We start from the raw sequence: 25,809 nt of genomic DNA, 5'->3' as shown, positions 1-25,809 counted from the left end.
TTTTCGATTTGACTTACATGATTTAAAACCTGACATCTTAATGTTTTTTTAGACATAAGTTTAACTTTTCTGTGATTAGTATTCACTAAGTTGAACGCCGGCGCGTTTTCAGACCTCAGAGTGTTAAAAACATCAGCCAATCGTTTACGCGATCATCGTGTAAACGATTGGCCCTCTGGCTTGTCAATCACTGCCATGACGTCCTTGTGAGAGACGTGCGCGGCTGCGCGCTCCAGTAACTTTCCAGTCGACGAAAAGATCCTTGTTCTTATGTGCGCTCAGCACCTTTGGTTTCTCAAAAAAGATCCTCTGTAGCACCTTTAAAACAGCTCAACATGCATTTTAGTCTAGGACAAGCCTTGTCTGTGAAACCAGGGGTAAGTGTTATTTTATGTGTTACTGAGGGAAAGACCTTTAAGTGTTAAATGTTTAGTTATTAAGAGAAAGACAGAGTGTGAATGTGTGTGTGAGAGTTTTTGTGAGTGTGTGTGTAGACATACATTTGCTCACTCCTGCTGTAATCCTGATCTCTCCTCCATGATCCACACTAGAAAACACACACAAAGTGACACAGTTAATCAGTAAACACTCTCTCTCTCTCTCTCTCTCTCTCTGAGCAGAGTTTCTGTTTTTTTTCTCTAAAACTTTCCTTTCTTTGTGATCATTTATAAGTGTTTTTGGAAGGAATTTTAAAGTTTCAGTTGTGTAGGAAAGACAGTCTTTTTTCAAGTTTATAAGTTGAGAACGCTGCCTGTCAGCATTTGCTGGCCAGGAGTCATCAACACCAGCAATGGCTTCAGATAAAGTGGCGTTTGAGCGACTCACGCAGACACGGAATTAAAATGGTGCCAGTGATGAATTGCTCGGTTGAAGAGTGTAGTCCGGCGGTTGGAAAGGCCGTCGGGTATGAGAGTATTATGTCAGCGGCACCAATCACCAATGAGTAGTGCTGTCATTAGTTTTCTCAATAGCCTAGAGAAAGTGAAATTAGCAGATACAAGCTAATTTTCCTTATGCAAGATTATTGTTTTGTGAAAAATAATATTAATGATATACAACTTATTTAATATGTAAAAAAGCTAAATTTAATTTCCAGTGTTTTGCATCATACACACAGACGCTAAAGCGCCCTCTAGTGCCTGTTCTTCTGGCGTCAATAGAATGACTCGCTTCAAGAGTCTGCCTAAATGACATTGATTAATTTTCATTTGTTAAATTACTATTATTATTATTTTTACATTTATATTTTAATTTAAACATTACATGTTTAAAAACTTATAGCCACATGTTTAGCGCTCTAACATTAGAGTTACCGCTTGTGGTCTCAATCCCGTCATTTTGCTTTTTACTCTGTTTTATATGTAAAGGCAAAAATTTACTGTGATTTTTCGTCTGGCTCTGTTATGTTTTATATTGTTTTATATTGAGAAATTGTTTGGGATTAGGAGTCACTTTATAGTATGTATGCTTTCAATGAAAATATACAACATTTGTTAGATGACAAAATTATACCCCGTTTGATTTTAATGAAGAAAATTCCCATACCCTTTGCCTCATGGAGGTTTGACTGAAATATTTCTCAATTCTCATTGAAAGCAATGCATTACGGCCGAGTCGCTGGACATTAACGCTTTATGTGGCTTGATCCTACTAAAACGACAACCAGGGAAAATATTTTCTCGCACATTTTCTTGTCATCACGCATCTAAGGCTAAGACAATGGCAACGTAAACAAAGTGGAAGGAAAATGTTTTTTATGTTAAGCGTTTATAACGGTTTTCTATAATGCTAAACGTTGAAAGCGCGTGCTTATATTCGGCCTGACCTGCTTGTCTGCACATCTTTAGGGTCATTTAATATCAGTGTCTTAATGCATTGCGTTTTCTTCATAACTGTGTTTTATTTCAAGGAAAATGCTTAACATGTTATTAATTGTGTTCATATTGGCTGCTTCTAAGGTGTAGTGAATTTGCTCCTCCAATATCATTAACATTAAGCGCTTATTTTTCATGTTAAGCGCTTGAATGTCCCGCTTTGTTGCCAGTATAGAATTCACTGGGACATGCGGCAGTATCGGACCACTCGTGAGTGAGAATGGAGTGGAAATCAAGTCAAGTAGGGCCTATTATCATGTTTCAGAGACATGGCTCTCGAAAGTGTGAGAGAAACAACAATTTTTACAAAATAAAACTTGTAAATTGACATTTCTTCAACTTTAATCTGTCATTTTTTATTTTTGGTTTATAATGATGCAAAACAAAATAAAAAAAATCTGAAAAGAAGTCAATATTTATTTTGGCACGTGAAATTTGTGTATTCGGTTTTATAAATTTTGGTATTCACCATAAGCATTTAAAAATAAAACAATTTTTGCAATAAAACATTTTTCGTTTTTTCTTGGTCAACTCACACTCTGGAGGGATCATTTGACTTTTATTAATAAAGATTGTGGTCATAACAGGGTCACAGGCAGAGTATAACGGGACAGGCAGAGTGGTCAGATAACAGGCAGTAGGTCAGTACAGGCAGATATCACTCACAGATCAAGGTAACAGGCGGGGGTCAAAGGCAGGCAGCAGAGGATCAGTAACGGGTAACAACAGGATCAGCAACAGGTAGTCAGACAAGATATATAATTACAACGTATCCAAGGAAGGATGTTACTGTTTTGTGGAACTCACATTTTTCTGCTTTGGCGTATAACTGGTATTGAATTAATCTTTGCAGGACCTGTCTGATCTGTTGGATATGTTCCTCCATATTATCAGAATAAGTCAGTATGTCGTCAATGTAGACGATGACTCAATGTATTGAGCCTCCGTGAAATTTAAAATCAATACATTGTTTTATGTGTCTGAGTAGGCAGAATGGGTAGAGTTCCAAAAACTTACTCAAGTAAACGTACAAGTACTTATAGAAATATTTACTCAAAGTAAAAGTGAAGTAATAATCAAAGTTACTTGATAAGAGTAAAAAAGTATCCAATAAAAATCTTACTCAAGACTCGTTACTAGATAAATATATATATATATATACATATACATATATATACACACACATACATATACACACACACATCTGTAACCCGAATGTATCGTTACTATATTAATAACGTAAAGCTAACGTTACTTTTAAAGAAGAGAGAAAACTCTTTACATGTGCTCGCGCTCAATCTGAACTTGAACAACAATATAAATACACATTGACGGATCTTCTTCGGTCTGTTCTCCAAAATGTAATCAAATGTTATTTCAGCAGGCGCGTGAACTGCTTAACTGTGTCAACGCAAAGCGTTATTTCAGCGGAACAGGTGCTGGCGCCGCCATTGCGCAATAGTTTTTAAATTAATTTAAATTAAGATATATGCCCATAAAAACGGTAAAGAAATACTACATACTTTTGTTATAGTGACGTATATCTGTAAAATGTCGGCTATTGGCTGCATATGAAGTAAAATCAAATGAAATCGATAGGCCTACCTGTGGAATTGTTCACAGACGGCATACGCAGCTACTAATAAAGTTTCATCGCTGGCAAAGAACTGTATGCATTTGCAGATTGCTTTTAATTGCTGTAGGTCCAATGCCACTTCATCCGTCCGAGTGAGAAACCGCTTCAGACGATTCACGCTTGCAGGAACTCAACAAATCATTCAAACTGTTCGTGAATCAATTTAGACAGCTTTACCAACTTTTGTCAAGTTTTGAACAGAATCGATCAAAAGAGTGATTATTTGTGAAGGGGCATCGTTCATGAAAAAAGAGACTGAAAAACTACGCATTTCTTAAATTTACAGTATTGAATTAAAATAAAGTAACAGGGAACGTTGCCCATGTAGCAAGTAAAAGTACAGATTTTTCTTACAAATGTACTCAGTTAAAGTAAAAGTACATACATTTGAATCTACTCTAAAAAGTACAAATTTTCCAAAAAACTACTCAAGTACATGTAACGAAGTAAATGTACTTTGTTACTACCCACCTCTGGTAGGCAGAATGATTTTAACATAACTTTGAAGCAAAAATTCTGGACTAAGATATACAGTTCCCAAAAGTCTTGTGAAAAAAATATATAGTATGTGTTCTGAGGCCTTATTTCAGTGACTTTTTAAAAAAAAAAACATGCATATAATACATAATTCTCTCAAAAAGTACATACTTCACATATTATTGAAGCCTACTTTTGCTGAATACAGTTAATGAGACTTTTTCATTAATATGTTTATAAGCACTGAAAGCATTGTCAGGGCATTCAAAACTTCTCCAGGGCCCCAAATTAGCCTCAGACCCCAGAGGGTTAATGCTTTTTTCAAATAAGGATTTTTTTTTTTTTTTTTTTTTTTTTTTTTTACACAAAGCATTGATTCCCTTCCGGGAAAAACTCCAATCACTTCCATTATAAAGCTTGGATGAGCCAGGATAATTTTAATATAACTCTGACTGTGTTTAGCTTAAAGAACTAAGTCATATACACCAAGAAAGGCTTGAGGGTGAATAAATGATGGGGTAATTTTCGTTTTAGGGCGAACTATCCAATGTATCCAATCCAACTTTTTGTGCACCTGTTAGTCTCCTATGCTGTTTACATTGTATAGACAGTGCAGGCTTCTGTGTACTACGGGTGAACTAACCCTTTAACTGTTTAACACTCTGAGGTCTAAAAACGCGCCGGCGCGTTTTGCAGTTTTTTTTTCACATTGCAGCAAAACAGACTTAAAATACTCCGTCATTTTTTATCATAGAGACATAAGTAATATATCAAATGAAACTATAGAATGTCTTCTTTTTTTTGTGTACACTCACAATCAAAATAAAACTTTGTGCTTTTTAAAAATAAATAAAATATACAGGGTGTGCTGTCCTGCCATCTCCGTCTCTGCAAACATCATTCTAAAACGTCACTAAAAGTAACTAAAATAGACGGCTTATACATGCTACATGGACATGAGAGATATGTCTTTGCAAAGCTTTAAGTGTCTACTTTTAAACGAAACAAATATACAGCATGCTTGTATACCTGTTACTTTCCTGTCAGTTATGCATAGGTAATGGTATGAGAGTAGTATCTTATATGCTAATAATAACAGGGTTTTTTTTTTTTTTTTACAATTTGTTTTTTTAGGAATGTGGATCCATCACTCTCGCATTCACCTGCAATTCCCACTAAGAGGGCACCCAGCAACACAGGCGGAAATGAGAAAGAGTAAGTACATGTTCACCCACTATATGGTAGGCCTATGTACACTACCGTTCAATAGTTTGAAATCGGTATGATTTTTCATGTTTTTAAAATAAGTTTCGTCTGCTCACCAAGGCTACATACATTTATTCAATTAAAAATACAGTAAAAACAGTAATATTGTGAAATATTATTCCAATTTAAAATAACTGTGTACTATTTAGTCTACAGTGTCACATGATCCTTCAGAAATCATTCTAATATGAGGATTTGCTACTCAAGAGACATTTATTGTTTACAATTGTTCAGAAATGTTTCTTGAGCTGCAAATCAGCATATTAGAATGATTTCTGAAGGATCATGTGACACTGAAGACTGGAGTAATGATGGTGAATATTCAGCTTTGACATCACAAGAATAAATGACTTTGTGAAATATATTTAAATAGTACACAGTTATTTTAAATTGGAATAATATTTCACAATATTCCTGTTTTTACTGTATTTTTAATTAAATAAATGTAGCCTTGGTGAGCAGACGAAACGTATTTTAAAAACATTAAAAATCTTAGTGATCCCAAACTTTTGAACGGTAGTGTATGTATATATGTGTCTGTATGGCTTTCTTTCTTATGCGTGCACAATATTAGCATTAGTGCTTGGTAATGTTAATATATACAATAATAAACATTATATTAGTATTAGTTATTGATGATGCAAATAGTATAGCTCCTTGTGTAATAACCATCTCACTGTTTTTTTTTCTCCAGCTATAGCCCTAATGAGAGTGCTCCAAAACCCCTTGCAAAAAAGGCCAAGAAAAACATTCAGACAAGCAACAGGCATTCAGCTCTGTCATGGAAAACAGATAATGACACTGACATGGTTCCACAGACTCTGAGATTCCTACCTGCACGGGAACCTGGACCACAGCTGCGTCCTGCTGATGAACACACTCCTAAGAGTCTCTTCAAAATGTTCAAAATGCAAGGAATAATGCCACCGCTGGTCGTCGGAACTGCATGCTTTGCAAAGTACAGCTTGGTAAAAGGCAAGACACACCTTGGAAATGCCAGGCATGTGACATTTTCTTGTGTCTTCAGTTGAAAAGGAACTGTTTTCAAAAATGGCACACAGATGTGTGACTGTTCAGATTCTCTGTTCACCACCTCTCACTGACCATTGGGCTGCAAAGATTATCTATATGTGATCAAGCAGGTTATGTATAGGGTGTAAAAGTGGGCTTTTTTTATAAACCTTACCTTTATTTGCCTGTATACACAAAATGTGCCTTTGACCCTAGTTTATATGTGGATTATATTGTTAACTTTATTTTAAATAAAAAAGAAAAAAAAACAATGATATGTCTTGTCTTTGCATTTTCTTAGTTGACTCAGTCACATTCCTGACTGAATGGCTCATTATGCGGCTCATTAGGGGCAGGGTCTTAATCTCCCCAGGTGTAAATCACTTCATTATTCATGAAGAGTCACACCTCTTCGCATATGGCCTACCTAAACAAAAAGTGTCTTAGAAATTTAAAATCAATACAATGTTTTATGTGTCAGAGTAGGGAGGATCATTTCCACATCATTTTGAAGCAAAAACTCTACACTAAAATATACAATTCTCAAAAGTCTTGTGAAAAAACATTTAGTATGCATTTTGAGGTATTGTTTCAGTTACTTTTTTTTTTTTTTTTTTCAATAACCACGCATAAACATTATTCCTTTAAAAACACAAACATGTACATACATGTTCCTCACATATTATGGTAGCCTAGTTTGTGCTGAATACAGTGTAATGACACTTTTGTCATTAATATGTTTATAATCAACTGATAAAAGCACAAATGTCAGAGCATGTCAAAACTTCTCCAGGGCCCAAAATCAGCCTCAGACTCCAGAGGGTTAAAGAAACTGCATATGTGCACATGTACCACCCTTTTTCATCAGGTTGTATTTGTAGAAAGAGTGAGAGTGACTGAAAGTGCAAGGTGGATTACATGTGTGGAAGTGTGTGTCAATGAACAGATGAAATTTACCTGAAGTTCATGATAAATATCTAAGTGTTTATCATAAAATGCAACATTATTATTGTGCAAAAGGCCATGTTCAAGGTAAACTTATAGTATTATAATAGTTGTACTGTGCTCTGTTTGAGTATTGCATCTGCAGAGTAGGCGGAGTTTAATCGGAAGTCTCACGAGATCGGCAAAAATAGCGCGAGATCAGATACACGGCAATGGAGGAAAAGAAGGAAGAAATGTGGTGTGTGTGTTATTATTGTAAATAAACAAGTCAAGGTGGATTAAGGCCATCCAGCTATAGATCGACCATAGAGCACTCAGATCATGAATAGTTTGGCATTTTCAAATGTGATAGATGGCCCGATGTTGTGTGATCGCTCCAGAGATTGGTGGAAATCGTATGGTGAATACCATCGCATGCATCATTGCAGACTGTAAGTGTTCATTTCATTTTTCAGTTTAATAATCATTGTCTTGATAAGCTGTTAGATGCATCAATAAGATAATTCTTCAGTTGTAAAAGATCAACTGCTATATTATGCATTTATCATGTTTGCAATGTCTCACAAGTTCACTCACATGAAATGATAATGACGCAGCACTTTGTTGTACAAATCATATCAGAAAACTATTTGAGTTTTATTTTATTGTAGAACCACGTTTATCCAGCTGATCTCGCTCTGCACATATCACACACACCCTTCACGCACACTAAGCTACAGGCCTCACTGTTAATATCACATCACATTAAGCCTCTCAGGACCAAATAAGGTTACATCCTGACATGTAACCACCTGTTCGAGTTCCAGTGTGATGGCATCACGTCTGAGGATCGATGTTTGAGGATATCTGCACCCTCCTTGCAATAAGTGGACTTTTCTGAAACATTTGGGACTTGCAAAGACTGAGTACTTTTATTTCCACCACTTTATTGCCAGATCTCAACATCATCATTGTATCTTTCGAGTTAAAGCACATTGTTATATTGTTTGGTTATTTAGTGTACGCTTACGTTGTTTTATTTGAGACATATTTACATTTTGTTAACATTGTGAGCAAATAATTAATTCTTTCATTTGACCAATCAATACATTGAGTAAATTTGATCCATGACTCTGGCGTCTTTACTTCCTCTTCTAGTCACTGGACATTAATTGGGTATAGTCTTCTAAGCTGGTTTAGAACTGTAATAGTAATCAGTGCATACTACAGACTTCAATACAATATGTCATTATGCCCATTATAATGTTAAAGCTATGCATTTGAACATGTCTTGCGTTGATATTCTGTATTACTCTTCATGGATAATGTTATATTCTGTAATTCAAAACTAGATTTTTTGCATGCACCTATATGTTACTATAATTGTATTTATATTTCTGTATATGTACACACTAGGGATGCACCGATACCGATACTAGTATGGGTATCGGCCGATACCAAGCTCATGTACTTGTACTCGTACTCGTAAAAATACCCCTGATACTAAAGACCGACACCTCACGTGACTTAACTGACAGAATTTTCCATGCACAGTGACACCCGCTGCAGCAGCAGAAACAATGTTACAGAAGTGTGGAAATACTTCAAAATTAATGATGACAACTGCATGCTTTCAATTACAATTCGTTATCGATTAGTGAAGGCAGGATAGGCGGAATAAAAAAGCATCGGTACTCATACTCGGTCCTTAAAAAATGGTATCGGTGCATCCCTAGTACACACAACACACCCCTTTGGTGAATATGGATTAATTTTGTAAAGCTAGTGTACAGCTGTGTTGTGTACAGCCTGGATGAAAATTGCCATTGTGTTGAGAACAAATAAACCTCCTTTAGATTAAGCTGATTGGATCTTGTGTTTTGACTAACACCCCTTGAGGAAAGCTAGATTTCAGACATCACTTAATACAGTTCCTTTTCAGACATAGTACACAAATTGTTAAACTATTTTACTGATGAAGTCGAGGGGCAGCACTGACAAAATGTTTCTGTGTGTGTTAGTGTGTGTCTTTACTGTATGTGTGTTCGGTGATCTGTATTTGTGGAACATAGAGCCAGAGAAAGTATGCTCTTCATAGAAAATAAAATGTTATTTTGTGGGAAAAACAAGAAAATAATTTAAAATGTTTAACCTATTGTTTGTTAATTATTTGTTCAAAGTTATTGTGGGTTTGGTACTTCTGCTGTTGTAAGATGTAAATACCTTTGAAATAACTGAAATCATTTGGTGAAGTGATATGGTACTGTAATGCAGTCGAAACCTGCCTGGGACAAATTTAGCTGTACGTTTACTTGACAATATTTGCACACCTTAGTATGTTTGTCAAACAATCAGAATCAAGCTTTCAGCCCTGTAGTATAAGCTTAACCTCTATTTTCAGTAAGAACTTTTGTAAATGTATGAAAGAAATAAAGTCAAACTCTTTCTGCTCTACATACTTGAGTTTATCCAGTCTGTAGTTTGGATGGTTGAGTTTATCAGTGAGCAGCTTGACTCCTGAATCTCCTGGATGATTGTAGCTCAGATCCAGCTCTCTGAGGTGTGAGGGGTTTGAACTCAGAGCTGAAGACACATAACCACAGCCTTCCTCTGTCACCATGCAGCCAGACAACCTACAAAGACACAGCAACAGTCCACATGACATTAGTTTTACAATCAGACATTACTATCACACACTGACCTGTGCTGTTTGTATGCTGTTACTTTCTGTTGATTCAGTCATAAAATTAACTAAAGCGTCTGTGGAAATCCACTGCTGGACCAGAGTAAAAGTATTCATTTACTTTTCTAAATGTAGTTAAGTTGTCAGACACATTTACACTTATTTGCATTATAAAAATTATTTGAACATTTATACCTATTTCAGCTATTCATTAGATATTTGTTTTTAATTTAGTAAAAAACTTAAATAGTCACTAATTTTCAGTGACTACCTATCCCACCTTCACTAATTGATAATGAATTGTGATTGAAAGTATCGGTATCGGTGCATCCCTAATACAAATAAGAGTGCATGTGTGCATATTTTATTGTGATAGATTATTGTAAAACTATTGACCTCAGTATCTCCAGCTGACAGTTTGGACTCTTCAGTCCATCAGAGAGCAGCCTCACTCCCGAATCCTGCAGGTCATTGTTACTCAGGTCCAGCTCTCTCAGGACAGAGTTTGAGGATTGTAGAGCTGATGACAAACTCTCACAACACTGAGCAGTGAGATTGCAGCTCTGTAGCCTGTGTAGTGAACAAAACAAACAGCAATATTAATGCTTATTAGGTAATGTTTACAATCTAGAGCATAGATAACTTGGAAAACCCTTTCACAATATCCTAACCAGGCACGATGCCGCAACACATGATAAAAGGTTTCTTTTCCATGTTAATTTTTGTCCTAAACAACCATGGCACACGACAATTCTATTTTAAAAATGGTTTCTATTTCTCTGCAACATTGCAACTTGACCAACAACAGCAAGTATAGCAATGATAATATACTGATAATGAAAATATACTGTTTATGTGCTTTATTTAATGCTAAAAGCATCTATGTGAGTTTGAATATCATTCTGTGCCTATTTCATTGTGTCTGCTGTGCTCTTGCCGAGAGAGCCCGCCCACACTCTCTTCTGATTGGCTGTGGTTTTTGATTGATTTTATCGCTTCTCATTATCGCGTCACATCTAGTGTTGACAGTCAAATTGCTTGTTGTTGGAATCTTATCGCATCGGGTCTGGTTAGGACACAGTGTTTGACTGTAGTGATGTAAGCAAACTAAAACTATTTTTTCTTCATAAAACATCAAACTATTATTTTCAGTTTCAATATCATTACACACATTGATACATTTATTCATTTTTCTGAACAGTCTAGGCCAACAAGTCACCCATGGAAAAAGAAGGCCCAATTACAAAAGACCAACAATGTATATAAATAAATGTAAAGAAGACTCTTACAGTGCTCTTCTGGTGTTTTTGATCACTGGCAGCAGTTTTATCAGTGCTTCATCAGATCTTTTGTATTTCTGCAGTTCAAACATCTCTTGAGTCTCTTCTGACATGAGGAGCACAAACACCAGAGCAGACCACTGAGCAGAGGAGAGATTCTGTGCTGTAAGATTTCCTGAGCTCAGATTCTTCTGGATTTCCTCCACAAAGTTATCTTTCAGTTCACTCAGACAGTGGAAGAGATTGATGGTCCTCTCTACTGATTTCTCTGTCTCTATTGTCTGTTTAATATAGTCAACAGTGTCTTCAACATTCTCTCTTTTCAGTGTCAGTTTTGGCAGTAGTTGCTTCAGGTCACTCTGATTGGACTCCTGTGAGAGACCCAGAAGAAACCGGAGGAAAAGGTCCAGGTGTCCGTTCTCACTTTGCACAGCCTTGTTGACTGCAGCCTTATGAAGTTTAAACAGTGGCTTTTTGGAAAGATTCCATTTCAGTTTTTCTCTCCAGGATTCAAGAAATGGGGTTGTTTTCTTTTCTTTGCTAATCAAAAACACATAAAGAGCAGCAAGGAATTCCTGGATGCTGAGATGTATGAAGCTGCAAACGTTTCTTGCTGAAATAGCCTTTTCTTCCTGAAAGATCTGAGTGCATAACCCAGAGAATATAGTCTCGTCATTGACATCTAGTCCACATTCCTCAAGATCTTCTTTGTAGAAAATCAGGTTTCCTTTCTCCAGCTGTTGAAAGGCCAGTTTCCCAAGCTTCAGAATAATCTGATCAAAAGACCTTGCATTGGCTTTAGGTTCAGGATCATAACTGTATTTTTCCTCCATCTGTTGCTGCTGAGTAAGTAAGAAGTTTGTGTACATCCCTGTGAGAGTTGTGGGAGTTTTTTCATCACTCTTTTGAGCCAGTAGAGGCTTAAGAACAGTGAGAGAGATCCAGCAGAAAATGGGGATGTGGCACATGATGTACAGGCTCCTGGATTTCCTTATATGACGGATGATGTTCCCAGCAACCTCAGAACTGCTATTTTTGTTGAAGTATTGCTCTTTCTGTTTATTGTTAAATCCGCGCACTTCAGTCACCTGATCAATGTAGTTTCGGGGTATCAGACTGGCTGCTGCTGGTCTGGATGTGATCCAGATGAGAGCAGTGGGAACCAGATGTTTCTTGATTAAGCTTGTAATCATTTTACTCACTGTTTTTCTTTGTGAACATCTGTAAATCTGTCATCCTGTTTAAAGCTCAAAGGGAAGCGACATTCATCCAGCCCATCAAAAATGAACATGATTTTACCATCACCTTCAGGAAGAGAGGGCAGTTCTTTAGGATCATTAAAGAAGTATTTGTGAAGCAGTCCCATTAGACTGAAATTATTTCTGATCAGATTTAGCTGACGGAACGGAAGCGGAAAAATTAAGTCAATATCCTGATTTTCTTTTCCTTCAGCCCAGTCAAGGATTAATTTATTGATGGACACTGTTTTTCCTATCCCTGCGATGCCCATCGTCAGCACTTTACTGTTTCGTCGACCATTATTAACTTTAAAAATATTATTGCACTGGATCGGTGTGTCCTTGGCATCAAATCGTTTGAATTCGATCTGTCTCACCTCGTGCTCACTGACTATTCCTCCAGTCTCATTCTCCACCACATATAGATCAGTGTAAATATCGTTTAGGTATTTCTGATGACCCCTCTGAGAATTACCAACCAATATTCGCTCACACTCCTGTTTTAATTTGATCTTCAGTCTGCGGCTGGTCGCTGTGTAATCATGATGAGCAGCTTTACTGTCCTCTGCAGTTGAGCCTTTGAGAAAGAGGGGAAAACATCAGCAAAATGTTAACAGATTTTCAATAAATAATAAAAACTATATTTGAATTCCAATTTAGTCTGTGATTCCCATTACAAAAATAACCACCGCAAATGTGTGGCAACTTGTAAAGTGTGTTTCTACTATATTCAGATTAATCACTCTCATACTGTAACAGTGTTTAAATGATGTTTTACACAGATTATGCTTAAGTTGACTACATTTGTGGTCATGGAAATGCCTTAACTTATGTCAACTCACATACACACCTTGTAGGGGTGAGCAATCAAAATCTTACATCATATCATATTTCATGTACAGAAAATGATTATTAATTATAATGAACATGCACATTATTGGTTAACACCTTATAATTAGTATACAGTAATAAAGTACTTAAAAATAATTTCCAAACTATTGGTGTATAGTTCATTCATAGTTAATATATTGTAGCCTCTACATTGTTAATTTATACAAATAGTGAGTTCCCCATTCATTGTCACTATAATTAACCAAATTATTATTGTTTAATTATCTTATATGTAAAGAGTTAGATAATCTTTATCTATGCTTTGTTAACAACTTATTATCCATAAATGATTAACACTTTAGATTAGGTCATGGAATATTTTATATATATATATATATTGTTACTTATTATATTAATATTAGAGTTAGTATAGGTTGATAGAATATACAGACTGTACAGTATAAAAAACATGACTAGGCAGAGTCACCATAAATATTTATCTATTAACAATGCAGAGACTACAATATGTAAACTATGAATAAATTATAAATTGTTTGTAATAATTAATGATATTAATGATTAATGATAATAAGTAATGTATACTTCAACACTGCGTGTGAGCTGCATAACATTATGTCCCTGCTCAAACATTCCACATCCTGATAAACACTGATTGAACATGTTCAGTTGATGAAAACCAACACCAGCCACTGTCAACAGGGGAAAACACAATGATCCAACCAGACCCAACGAATGTGTCTGTTGGTGTCGGTCATAATCTGTCAGTGCAGTGTGAGAAAACACGATTGTTGTACCTTGATCTACTGTTTGCTTCTCTGGCTCTCTCTCTGAGGCTTTTTGTGTCTCTGTGTGGAGAAACAAAAGGAGAGAAGTCAAAAATTAAAGGCAAAATATACAGATAAACTGAAGAAAAGACTAAAGCATGTCTGCCCATTAGCAATAATGCCATAAAACAAACTTCATTAGTTGTGTCTCAGTAAGCACTGTTATATTGATACCATTTCCTGCAGAGTTGTAGATGAAGTTCACTGGGCTTGTGAAGGTGTTTCCAGTGAGTAAAGGAGCATTTACAGTTGCTCCTGTTTCAGCGTTCACATGAACACCGACTCCACATTGAGTGCTGCTGCTCATCTGGACTAGAATAGAGAGAGATTAATGACATTTCTAAAATGACAACTTTAATTTTATTCACTGATATTCTTTCCTTTATTACCTTCCTTGTGTTTCAGCTTTTCTTCTTCCTGCTCATCTGGTGCGTCGTAGTGCGGTTCAGCGGAAGCCATCGTCCTTCACTGACTCACTGCTATTGGACACAAACAAAAAGGTCCACTTTTACCAGGCACTTTCAAAGATGAAGGTACTATTTGAAAATGTATGAATTCATTAATTATTTTTTTTTTTAAATAGTCAGTGAAAACAGGTGTTTTTCCTCTAGACCAGGTGACAATTATTCATTTTCTAAGTTAAAAATATAATATTGCTGGCAATGTTCAGGACTCAGACACACTCTCACAGTTCAAGTCTTGAATATAGACTCGTGTCTTTAGCCTGGCATACACCTAACTTATGTCTTAACCTTGTAGTTATGCTGCTTTAGTCAGGACTGAATCACACTGTAACTCTGCACTGTAAAGCATAAATCTCACTCCACTAACATCATCTGTTTGTCTTCAGCCTCTAGATTCTGCTCCTACTCCAGTCTCGTATCCCACCATCATCATGTGTCAATTCATGACAAACTACAATGTACATCAGACAGACACAAACATAAACAATAAATGTTCACTAAACTGTAGCATCTGGACCAATCAGACCCACAATTATTCATTATATTTAATGAATTATCCAGAAACTGACTCTATCAAAGTTCTATGAACCCATCCCCCTAGACTGCAACTATCATCCCAAATGTAGCTAACACACAGGCAGAACTAGGTGTCCTGTTACAGGACACAGGAAAACTGATAAGAACTTTTACGATCAGAAAGCATTTTGCAGAGACTAGTGATTCTGACTTCATTCTTTCTGAGAAAGACAATTGAAACCTTTTAATCCTATGTATTCTCTATATAACCACTTGGGAAATGTATAAACATGTATCCAATTTTCCCATCTCATGACTTTTTTTTTTTTTTTTAATAGGCTTTATTCTATGTATTAATTCTCTCTTTTGAACTATTTTGGTATTAATGTTCCAGAGTTGCAAATGTATAGTTAACTGAAATCACATGGGTAGCATGTTTGGTATCTACGGATTCCAACTTTCATTTCCTATTTGGCAATTTGTTACATGTTACTAACTCTTTGACACATTAGTATTATAAGAATCTAGAAGGTTCTTCTCTCATTCATCCAATACAGTGTCTTATGCTAATATCTTGCTAGAGAACAAAGACTCGTAAAACTTCCCTCTAAAAGGGAAACTCCTTATTGGCTCAGACACCTTAAGAGGGTGTGACATCTTCACCCTTTAAAATCACTGATCACAAGATCAAGCTTCTCTTCTCTTTTACTGACAAATGCTGATGTCAAGATGATGCTGTAGGCCTACTAGAAGCTTCTAAGGAACCCCAAGCTTGTGCCAGGCTTCGGCTTAGACCTTCCATTCACCAAAGATCCTCTGAATCCAACTGACTCTCTTTTGTCAAGACAATATCAGCAAAGATTCAATGGGAGCCTCCACAAATTGCAGTTTTACTTCAAATGGGCGAGACATGCAAGTATCAAACTTAGTCTCATTAACTGATACATTGAGTATCCTTACCCCTTTTAAAGAAGGGCGTGTTAGAACTAAACTGATGGTTTGCTCAAGGCTGTTGATCTGCTGAATGTCAAACAATGCTGTAACATCTTGCTTCCTGTACTTTGCTTCAGCTCTCTCTTTCCCTTGGTAAACTGTATGCATGATTGTGTGTGAATGTTAGAGTAGTTAAGAAAGTCTTGTTCATGTCACACATAAAGTTGTCTGTGTTTCATGCTCATATACTGGAGTCCCTATTCATGCAGATCCTGACTACAGGCTCTTAGTAGTACTGTACAATAAGATTGTTATTTCCCATAACCTGGAAATGAACATTTCTTAGAATTAATAAACAATTAACACTGTGTGTTCATTGGACAACAGGTTAATTGATTGTAATATTATTTTTATTACATTAAGTTAATTTTATAAACTGATCCAAATATTTATAATTAATTATAACTAGTTATGATTAATTATTAATGTTTATTAGCTAATCTACAACACATTAGATGATTGTTATATTAATTCTGCCACATCAGTTGGTTTTTATTCTTTTTTAATGAATCACAATTAATTATATTTCCTTTTGACGTAATTGCTACATATTAATTAGAAGCACCACAACTACTAAATTGTTTTGTCTGTCACATGGGAAATACTGAATAGACAGTAGGAAGTTTAAAGTACAAAGTATTGGAAATCAAAATGTGTAAATAATGCTCTGTAAAAACTTTACTTTAACTTTAATCAATCAATCAATCAATCAATCAACATTTATTTATACAGCCCTTTACAACACTCAAGGTGAACCAAAGTGCTTTCCAATAAAAACAAAACAATGTAAACAAAAATTAATAAGCAACAAGAAAATGAATAAAAAAATACACAAAATACACAAAATGCCAGCACAACTGCTAGATATTAAAAGCCAGTCTAAATAAATAAGTTTTAAGCTTAGCTTTAAAAAGGCCCAGGTCAGTGATAGTGCGCATATCGGCGGGGAGCTTATTCCAGAGTCTGGGCCCAGCAACAGAAAAAGCCTGGTCACCCCAGTGTTTGCACCGTGACCTTGGGACTTCCAGTAAAAGTTGGTTTGTTGACCTAAGAGCCCTGGTTGGCTGATACAGAGCCAGCATCTCAGTTACATAAAGAGGGGCAAGGCCATTGAGAGCTTTAAAAACAAACAAAAGTATCTTAAAATCAACTCTAAAAGAAACTGGAAGCCAGTGGAGCGAATAGAGAATCGGAGTTATGTGCTCACGTTTGCGTGTATTGGTTAAAAGACGGGCTGCAGCATTCTGCACCAGCTGAAGGCGCCTGAGGGATGACTGTGAGACACCAACATAAAGTGCATTACAATAATCTAATCTTGAGCTGATAAAAGCGTGAATAGCTTTCTCAAGATCAGAGCGATTCAGAAATGGTTTGACCTTGGTCAAGAGACGTAATTGAAAGAAACTAGCTTTAACCACACTGTCAATTTGTTTATCAAATTTCAGGCTACTATCAAAAGTCACACCGAGATTTCTGATTGATGGTCTAAGCTTTGAAGTCAGCGCATTAAAGTCGGAAGTTACAGATTCTCCGAATAAAATATACTCAGTCTTTTCTTCATTTAAATGAAGGAAATTTTGCTCTAACCATAGTTTAATGTCATTAATGACATTAATCATCCCCAATCGCTACAGAAAAAGTTCTATTGGTCAAATATGACGAGAACCACTGAAGTGCAGTACCCCGAATGCCAACATGGTGATTAAGGCGAGACAGAAGGACTTCATGGTCCACTGTATCAAAAGCCGCCGTGAGATCAAGTAATACTAAAATAACAGGGCTCTTAGCATCAACAAACCGAGCAATATCGTTATGCACCTTTAACAGTGCGGACTCAGTGCTATGTCGCGATCTGAATCCCGATTGAAATTTCTCGAAAACTGAGTTATTTTCTAAAAAAGAATATAGTTGTGTAAAAACAACTTTTTCTAGCACTTTTGAAAGAAAGGGCAGGTGGGAAACTGGTCTAAAATTAGACAAAACTGAGGGATCCAGATTAGGTTTTTTGAGTAAAGGCCTAACCACAGCGTGTTTAAAAGCAGCAGGAACATATCCTAAGCTAAGACATTTATTAATGAAAACCAACAGAAAAGGCCCTACAGTGGTAAAGACCTCTTTTAGCAATTTGGTTGGAACAAAGTCCAAAGGGCAATTTGTAATTTTCATTTGTTGCACTACTTCCTTAAGAAATGATAGTGTGACTGCTTCAAACTGTTCAAACACTGCAGAATGTGCTGCAGCAACAGCTAAATCAGTTCCAGAGCTCTTAATCGTGAGTTGTCTGACAGACTCCACTTTATTAATAAAAAAGTGAAGGAAATTCTCACAACAGGAGACTGAGGCATCTGTTGGAGAACAGGTAGGTGGGTTCACAACAGAATTAATTGTGTTAAACAACACCCTGGGACAATGGCCGCTATTGGTAATAATATTTGACAAATATTTAGACTTTGCCTCCTTCACAGCCCTTTGATAATCAGAAAGACAGCTCCTTAATATTTCCAATGACACATGTAATTTGTCCTTCTTCCATCTGCGCTCTGCCTTTCTACAGAGCTGCCTAAGGTCTCTGGTGGCATCGTTCATCCAGGGATCTACTCTTAACTTAGGAGATCTATGCTTGTAAGGGGCAGTACAGTCCAGGATTTCAGAACAAGTGGAATAAAAGGATAAAAGAAGGTCATCAGGGCATGCAGGAGAGACAGCTTCACTAAGGGCATAAAGTTTAGAGTCCATAAAAGCAGCAGTAAACACTTCAGCTGTTGAGGAGGTGAAAATGCGACGGTAACATGGTGAAACAATAGACCTGTTGGCTGTTGATGGCAGAATTGGAAATTCAAAAATAATAGGGAAGTGATCTGAGATGGCAGTCTCAGATATTTCAGTAAGGGAAATAGAGAGTCCATGAGAAATAATAAGGTCCAAAGTGTGACCAATAAGATGTGTGGGTCGATCCATTAGTTGGAATAAATCAAAGATGACAAAAGTCGTTTAAAATCAGTGGCCAGCTGATCAAACGGACAGCAAACATGGATGTTAAAATCACCACAAATCAAAAGCTGATCATATTTAGGGACAACATCAGCTAAAAACTCAGAAAACTCTTGGATAAAATTCTTGTTGTATTTAGGAGGACGATAAACAACAGCACACAACACAGGGCGTGTAAACTCAATTAAAAATAACTGCAGTTCAAAACAAGAATAATTATTTATAGATAAAAGTCGGCACTTAAAATTGTCTTTAAAGACAGTAGCCACGCCTCCTCCGCGCCCAGATGCACGCGGGGAGCTGAAAAAACAGCACCGAGGTGGGAGGAGCTCCGTGAAGACGCTGTTGTCACCTGGTTTAGCCCAGGTTTCCGTCAACAGAAGAAAATCCAATGAGTGAGAAATAAAAAAGTCCTTTAAAATAAAAGTTTTGTTTGTAAGCGATCTGGCGTTGATCAAAGCAACGCGCAATGTGTTGAGACCAGACTGCTGGGAGATGCGTGCAATCGGGCGATGGTTGTCCTTTATGGGATGCCTTTTGTAAATCCTCACGGGTCGTCGGCAAGCAGGTGTGTACTCAGCATCGGGGACAACGGGTCGAAGCCACCGATAACAGTATTCCGAGGAACACTTAACGACATAGCCGTCATACTCTTGAGAGAGCTCCTTGAAGCAACGAGGATCAGATGCCGAAGACAGGGTCAGGTAGGCTCTTCTTAATCTGACAAGTCTACCGCCTCTTCTGCCGCGCCTTCTGCTGCGTTTTCGGTAGTGATTAAAGGCAGGTAGCAGGCAGGGCACACGCCACAGGTACGAAGGTACAGATGACAGGAATGGCGGTGGCATCTTAGACTGTCCACTAAAGCCACAGATTGAAGGTATAACCACATAATTCCTTATATTCAGAAGAGTCTGGCGGTCATATACTAACAGTGGTGACACATTCTGTGCAAAGTGTAACAAAATTAACAATAACGATAAAACACAAGGCAGAGGTAGACGGCCAGCCAAACACAGTGGCGCCATCTTTCCATTGGATTTACTTGGTCCTGTCCTATTTTAAGCATGCCTTGGTGCAAAAAACAAAGTCGTGACCCTTCAGTGTTAAATAATTATAGACCAATCTCAGAATTTTTGACTAAAATAATGGGGAATGTGGTTTTTAATCACCTTTCTACATTTTAAATGAAAACAAAATGTTTGATACATCTCAATCTGGTTTAAAGTCTCTGTGTTGCACTGAAACTGTCCTTCTTAAAGTATTAACTAATTACTAACTATGACTTTTGCTTCAATAAACTCCAAATTACTGCTTAGTTAGTTATATATGCTTAGTTAGTTATGCTATTTTATATAGTTAGTATCGCATTTTATATTGAACAGATATAATTTTTACTCACATATAAACATTAATCAGTGAACATAAAGAGAAACTCTAAACCTGAATGAGAACAAACCTCTTGTGGAAGCTCAAATGTGCTGCGAAACACAGGAATGAACCTCATTGGTTCTTGCACGCATCAAGCAAACATGCTTGAGTTTCCATTTACCACAACTGATGTGTGAGTTGATGAATGTTTACATGTGAATATAAGCCTAAATTCGATCTGTTCATCATATAAAGTGATTGTATTTCTTCAAGAAAATTTAGACTAAACCGCTTGATTCATATGGAAGAGTTTTACAATCTCTTTATTAACTTTTTGAAGCTTCAGTGTTTCAGTTGCTTAGCTGTCTATGGAGGGACAGAAAGCTCTCGGATTCATCAAAAAGATGCATGCTAATAATCAACTAGTCAGTAGTGAGAACTGGACCCTAAACTAAAGTGTCACTGATATTTTGCATTTGCTTTCAAAAAAATTCTAAATATTTTTTTTTCTTTCTTCTCTCAACCAAACAGCTGTGACAGTTGATGGCACTTATGGGACAGCAGAAATGCAGCCGTTACCACATTAAAGGTGGGGTATGTAGATTTTCACAAACACTGTTTGGATGAGAGTTGGGCCAACACCAATAACAAAGTGTAACTAATCAGCATAAGCAAGGGACATTTTAATTGTTTATTAATAAAGTAATGTTTTCTGAATCAGTGTCGGCTGCAAAGATGAAGTTGACATTGCTGATTCTCATTGCTGATCATCTGCTCATATGGACGCGCCTAGAGAGATAACGCACATTTCATTCGGATTAGGCTATATAATCAGAGTAGCCTCTTTCTTTTCGTGTTTAATTACTTCATTTTCGTTAAAAGTAGATATTCAAGCATTCTATAGATATATTTCTCATGTCTGCGAGGCAAGCAGCCTCTGCGTTTCGGTTCATTTAGCCTATGAGACGCGCTCCAGTTCACGCGCCAGTGATTGCGCCCGCGCCTCCATGTCATGATTTTATTGCCTGCTATATTTGCTTGTTATATATTAAATCCAAGCAATTTGTTGATGAAACATTGATTAAAATTAAGATACAATTTTTACAAAACGAAATTCATTTCAAAGAGAGGCTTTCTATAAAACAAAACTTAATGTAGTGTTTAAAATCATGTCTGACCCACTCCATGTCTCCCGATATATTTTCGCATCTTATGATGCATCTTACTCACGCTGTTCACTTTTCATAATCGAATAAATGGATTTAAAACATAACATAGGACTATTTAAACATAAATATGAAACTACGTTTTCTTTAATGGCTACCAACACAGTACAGAGAAATTTCATGTCGTGAGCAAGAGCGGATCATGAGTCAGGAGTCGCATCAAGAATAATTTATTTTTTTTAAAGTAACGCAATAGTTACTTTCCCTGGTAATTAGTTACTTTTCTAATGATGTAACTCAGTTACTAACTCCGTTACTATTTGTGAGAAGTAACTAGTAACTATAACTAATTACTTTTTTAAAGTAACGTGCCCAACACTGCTTGAGAGAGGAAATGTCATTGCTGGCTATGCAGGCCTCACTGAGGATTTAAAAAAATATATCTTAATTTGGAACGTGGTGTGTAATTTGGTGTGGAACGACATGAGGGTGAGTAATTAATGACAGAATTTTCATTTTTGGGTGAACTAACCCTTTAATATTTGCCAATAATATAACTTTTGTTGTTGTTAAAAAACAAATAACCAAGCCCAGTCCAGGTGAGAAAAAGTAACGCAAAAGTAATGTAATGCATAAAAATTAACTAAGTAATACAAAATTACAAAACATAAAATAAAATAAAATATAGCTCCAAAAACATCAACAATTAAAAGCCATAGAAAATAAGTATTTTAAGTGAGATTTACACATCTCAGTGGAGGAAACAGATCTGTTATCAGACAGAAGGGAGAGCTCAGCCTCAAACCAGAGAGAGTCACACACACACACACACACACACACACACGCACACACAGCCCCTCCCCTCAGTGCACACCGCGTCTCCATGAGAACGAGTGTTCGACTTTGAAAGCAAGTTCGCTAAAGGTTGCTATCTCGTGAACACCTTTACAGAAACACACATTAAAAAGTGGTATGAAAATATTTTTAATTCTGAATATAACTTTGTCAGCGTGTTAGTCGACCCGAGAAGCGATCGCTACTGCTGCAAGTTAACTAGTCGCAAGTTTGATGGGTTGGGTTGTCGATAGGGCTGGGAATCGATTCCAAAAAGAATCGATTCCGAGGCGTTGGGAATCGAGAGTCGATTCCAAAGGTTGGAATCGATTCCATTAAGGGGAATCGACTCCTCTTTTTAACACAACCCGCGGCCACGTAGCCGATTTCATTTGTCAACACAATCACGTCACCTGTAAAGAAATAAAGTTCAGACTAAATAAATGGATCCAGTCGTGACACAGAGTATGGTTTAGGGCAGGGGCGATTCTAGGGTCAGAGCTTTAGGGGTGCTGCACCCAATGAGCCCCACTGCCACCACCCACCCTCTTTTCACACAAAAACAAAAAATATGTCTATTGAAAAATAACTTTATCATTTTAACATTGATCAACTAACTCCAAAATCCAGATTTTTTTTTTAGAATAAGCCGGCCGCACGCCGGTTTTAATTACCGAGGTCAGAAAATGTAGTTTGCTAGGGGGGTACGGGGCATGCTCCCCGAGAAAATTTAGATTTCCCTGGTGTACATATGTGCATTTTAAGACGTTTTAAGGCCAACAAATTGGATAACAATAGCTTTAAAACCATGTCAACAAATACATGCGTGCACAGTTTTGAGGCAGCTTTAACCGCATGTTTGGTAATTTCATGAGTTAACTTACAACAGAACAACGACCATCATTGCTCGTAGTTTCTTTTGCGCTTTATTTAAGCTATAATAAAGTAATTATGCAGCGCGCGCCGGCGCATTTGCGCATGCAATTCTTGAGTGCGCGGCACGAGCACAGTATAACGGCTGATTGGACAGTCGTGTTAATTTTTCTGAGTTTTACCGACATAGCCTGACAATATCTCATCTGACCGCAGTTCACTGTTGTTCAACTGAAGCTCCCTCGTCGTCACCTGTAGCCTATCTTTTCCGCGCTCGTTTGACTTGCGCCTGGCACTGAGCGAGGTCGGAATGCGCGTCTGAAAAGTGTCCCGTTTGTTGTGGTCGTAAAGAGACAGTTCTGTATAAACGCAGCGTTTTACTTGGCGATGTTTTAAAAAAAGATTTATATTTTTGGTATTTTATATGCTCTGTTGGTGGTTTGAGGAGTAGCATCACCCATATTTTATATATTTTTTTTTATACTGACTCCAGTAGGCTACTCACCGATATTGTTTCGGAATCGGAACAACTCTAGGTAAAAGGAAAGAAGTGTGAGACACAGCTTTGGAGCAACTTAGTTAATTCACAACACTACATAAGGGGTTCTCACTCTGCGTGTTTCGCGCTGGATGACGGTCGTGCTGAGCGGTGCAGGTACAGAGGAGAAGTAGAAGAAAAGAGGATGACATCATTTGCTAAGGGTGATGTTTTCATTTTCATCCTTAACACATACATTTTAAACCACAAACTACAGAGTATGTTTTGGACATTATTTAACCTTGTAAAAGACGAACAAAAATTTTAGAATAACATTTCTTACTCCAAGTTTTAGGGGTGCTGAGCTCCTTTTTAGGGGTGCTTCAGCTAGCCTCGCCCATGGTTTAGGGTAGGATGATTATTTCAGCATTGTGTAGGCAATCACGCGCAATGACTGACCCAACTGAATCTTTAGAATCGGTTGCTGGGCCGGGTTTGATCTTACTCGTTGTAGTTTAGGACAAGAAGAATAAATCAATCGACAACAATCAATCACACTCACGCGAAGAATGTGTAAAGGCCCTAAAAAAGTTTATATGTGTAAAGGCCTAGGATTTTCCCCCTTCTGGTCTATGTATCCCTGCCTCTGCTGAATTATTTTTATCCCCTTTTATCCCGGTGGGAATAAATAAAATATCTGGCTTCGCCTCAGCGCCAGGCGCAAGTCAAACGAGCGCGGAAAAGGGACAACGAGGGAGCTTCAGTTGAACAACAGTGAACTGCGGTCAGATCAGAGCCGCTAAATATGATGAGATGTTGTCAGGCTATGTCTGTAAAACTCATAAAAATGAACACGACTGTCCAATCAGCCGTTATACTGTGCTCGTGGCGTGCACTCAAGAATTGCATGCGCAAATGCGCCGGCGCGCGCTGCATAATTACTTTATTATAGCTTAAAGGTCCCGTTTTTCGTGTTTTTTTGAAGCTTTGATTGTGTTTATAGTGTGCAATATAACATGTGTTCATGTTTCGCGTGTGAAAAAACACAGTATTTTTCACATAATTTACTTATCTGTATACCGCTGTTTCCACTGTCATAAAAACGGGCTGATGACTTCCTTGTTCTATGAAGTCCCTCCTTCAGAAATACGTAACGAGTTCTGATTGTGCCAGCGGTTCCTGTGTTGTGATTCGACAGCAGCTTGAGCGCTCCCAGAGCCATAGAGATGGCTCTGAGCGCACCTTGCCACGCCTCTTACCATAACGTGTGCTGCACATAGTTTTACATGTGGATTATTGTGGTGTCGTGCCGAATGAACACAAAAGACAATAATTCCCGAGAGACTGAACTCTTTAATCTCCACAAGCAGCGACAGAAAATGTACAACGTTAGCACTCACTCAGAAGAGTACCTCATACGGAAAACAGCCATATACATAAGCATAGTCCCCTCTTGTGGCCATTATGTGCACTGCAGTCCAACATTAACTATTGCAGTAAGGATACCACAATTATAATTTTCGGGAACCGAGTTAAACATAAATTTTAACCATTGATCTCTAAGTACAGCGTCCCTGGGAAGGCCAAACAAAGGTGATTAGACTGCGGGATGAAAATAACACCGTTTCGAGGACATGGCGACAAACACACTCTACAAACGCAACTCTTGCTCTTCTCCGTGGGAGCGCAACAAGACCACGCCCCCTTTTTTGTGTATTCCTGTGGGCGGAGGTTAGTCAAAAAACTGTTTTAGTGACGTCATTAAAGAAGGAAGTAGAGGGATGTAGTCCAAACTGGCCGTTCGATGTAGGCGACTTCTGTTAAATAAAATATCTCGCTTGGCATTGAACTTTGAGCTTTAAAATTTTACAGATTTTATTTATACTCTAACAACAACATTACACACTAACTAAAGTTTGAAACATGGGATCATGAAGAACGGGACCTTTAAATAAAGCGCAAAAGAAACTACGAGCAATGACCGTCGTTGTTCTGTTGTAAGTTAAGTCATGAAATTACCAAACATGCGATTAAAGCTGCCTCAAAACTGTGCATGCATGT

The 25,809-nt window shown here is 37.3% G+C and overlaps 2 protein-coding genes and 1 long non-coding RNA gene across 3 annotated transcripts in view; 1 reads left to right on the top strand and 2 right to left on the bottom strand.

Moving 5' to 3' along the window:
* Positions 1 to 6,798, top strand: part of LOC125254321 — a 39,073-nt gene extending 32,275 nt beyond the window's left edge. Inside the window, exons 2-3 of the long non-coding RNA XR_007181631.1 lie at positions 5,122 to 5,202; positions 5,948 to 6,798. This is a non-coding gene — a long non-coding RNA (uncharacterized LOC125254321). The remainder of the gene's footprint in view (positions 1 to 5,121; positions 5,203 to 5,947) is intronic.
* On the bottom strand, positions 382 to 10,266 carry LOC125254320 (NACHT, LRR and PYD domains-containing protein 4E-like). The gene is made up of 2 exons (XM_048168909.1): positions 9,648 to 10,266; positions 382 to 547 (listed from the first exon to the last, which is right to left on the bottom strand). The coding sequence occupies exons 1-2, from the start codon at positions 9,851 to 9,853 to the stop codon at positions 430 to 432; spliced, it is 324 nt and encodes a 107-aa protein (XP_048024866.1). The 5' UTR covers positions 9,854 to 10,266; the 3' UTR covers positions 382 to 429.
* Positions 10,267 to 12,349: 2,083 nt separating this feature from the next.
* On the bottom strand, positions 12,350 to 14,524 carry LOC125253943 (NLR family CARD domain-containing protein 3-like). Its single transcript, XM_048168201.1, has 4 exons — positions 14,455 to 14,524; positions 14,240 to 14,377; positions 14,036 to 14,086; positions 12,350 to 12,966 (listed from the first exon to the last, which is right to left on the bottom strand). The coding sequence occupies exons 1-4, from the start codon at positions 14,522 to 14,524 to the stop codon at positions 12,350 to 12,352; spliced, it is 876 nt and encodes a 291-aa protein (XP_048024158.1).
* Positions 14,525 to 25,809: the final 11,285 nt, after the last annotated feature.

The sequence above is a fragment of the Megalobrama amblycephala genome, linkage group LG19 (genome assembly GCF_018812025.1).
Source record: "Megalobrama amblycephala isolate DHTTF-2021 linkage group LG19, ASM1881202v1, whole genome shotgun sequence".
Taxonomy (NCBI): Eukaryota; Metazoa; Chordata; class Actinopteri; order Cypriniformes; family Xenocyprididae; genus Megalobrama; species Megalobrama amblycephala.
The sequence above is the reverse complement of the archived record's forward strand: the minus strand, read 5'-3'. Positions and strand labels throughout refer to the sequence as shown.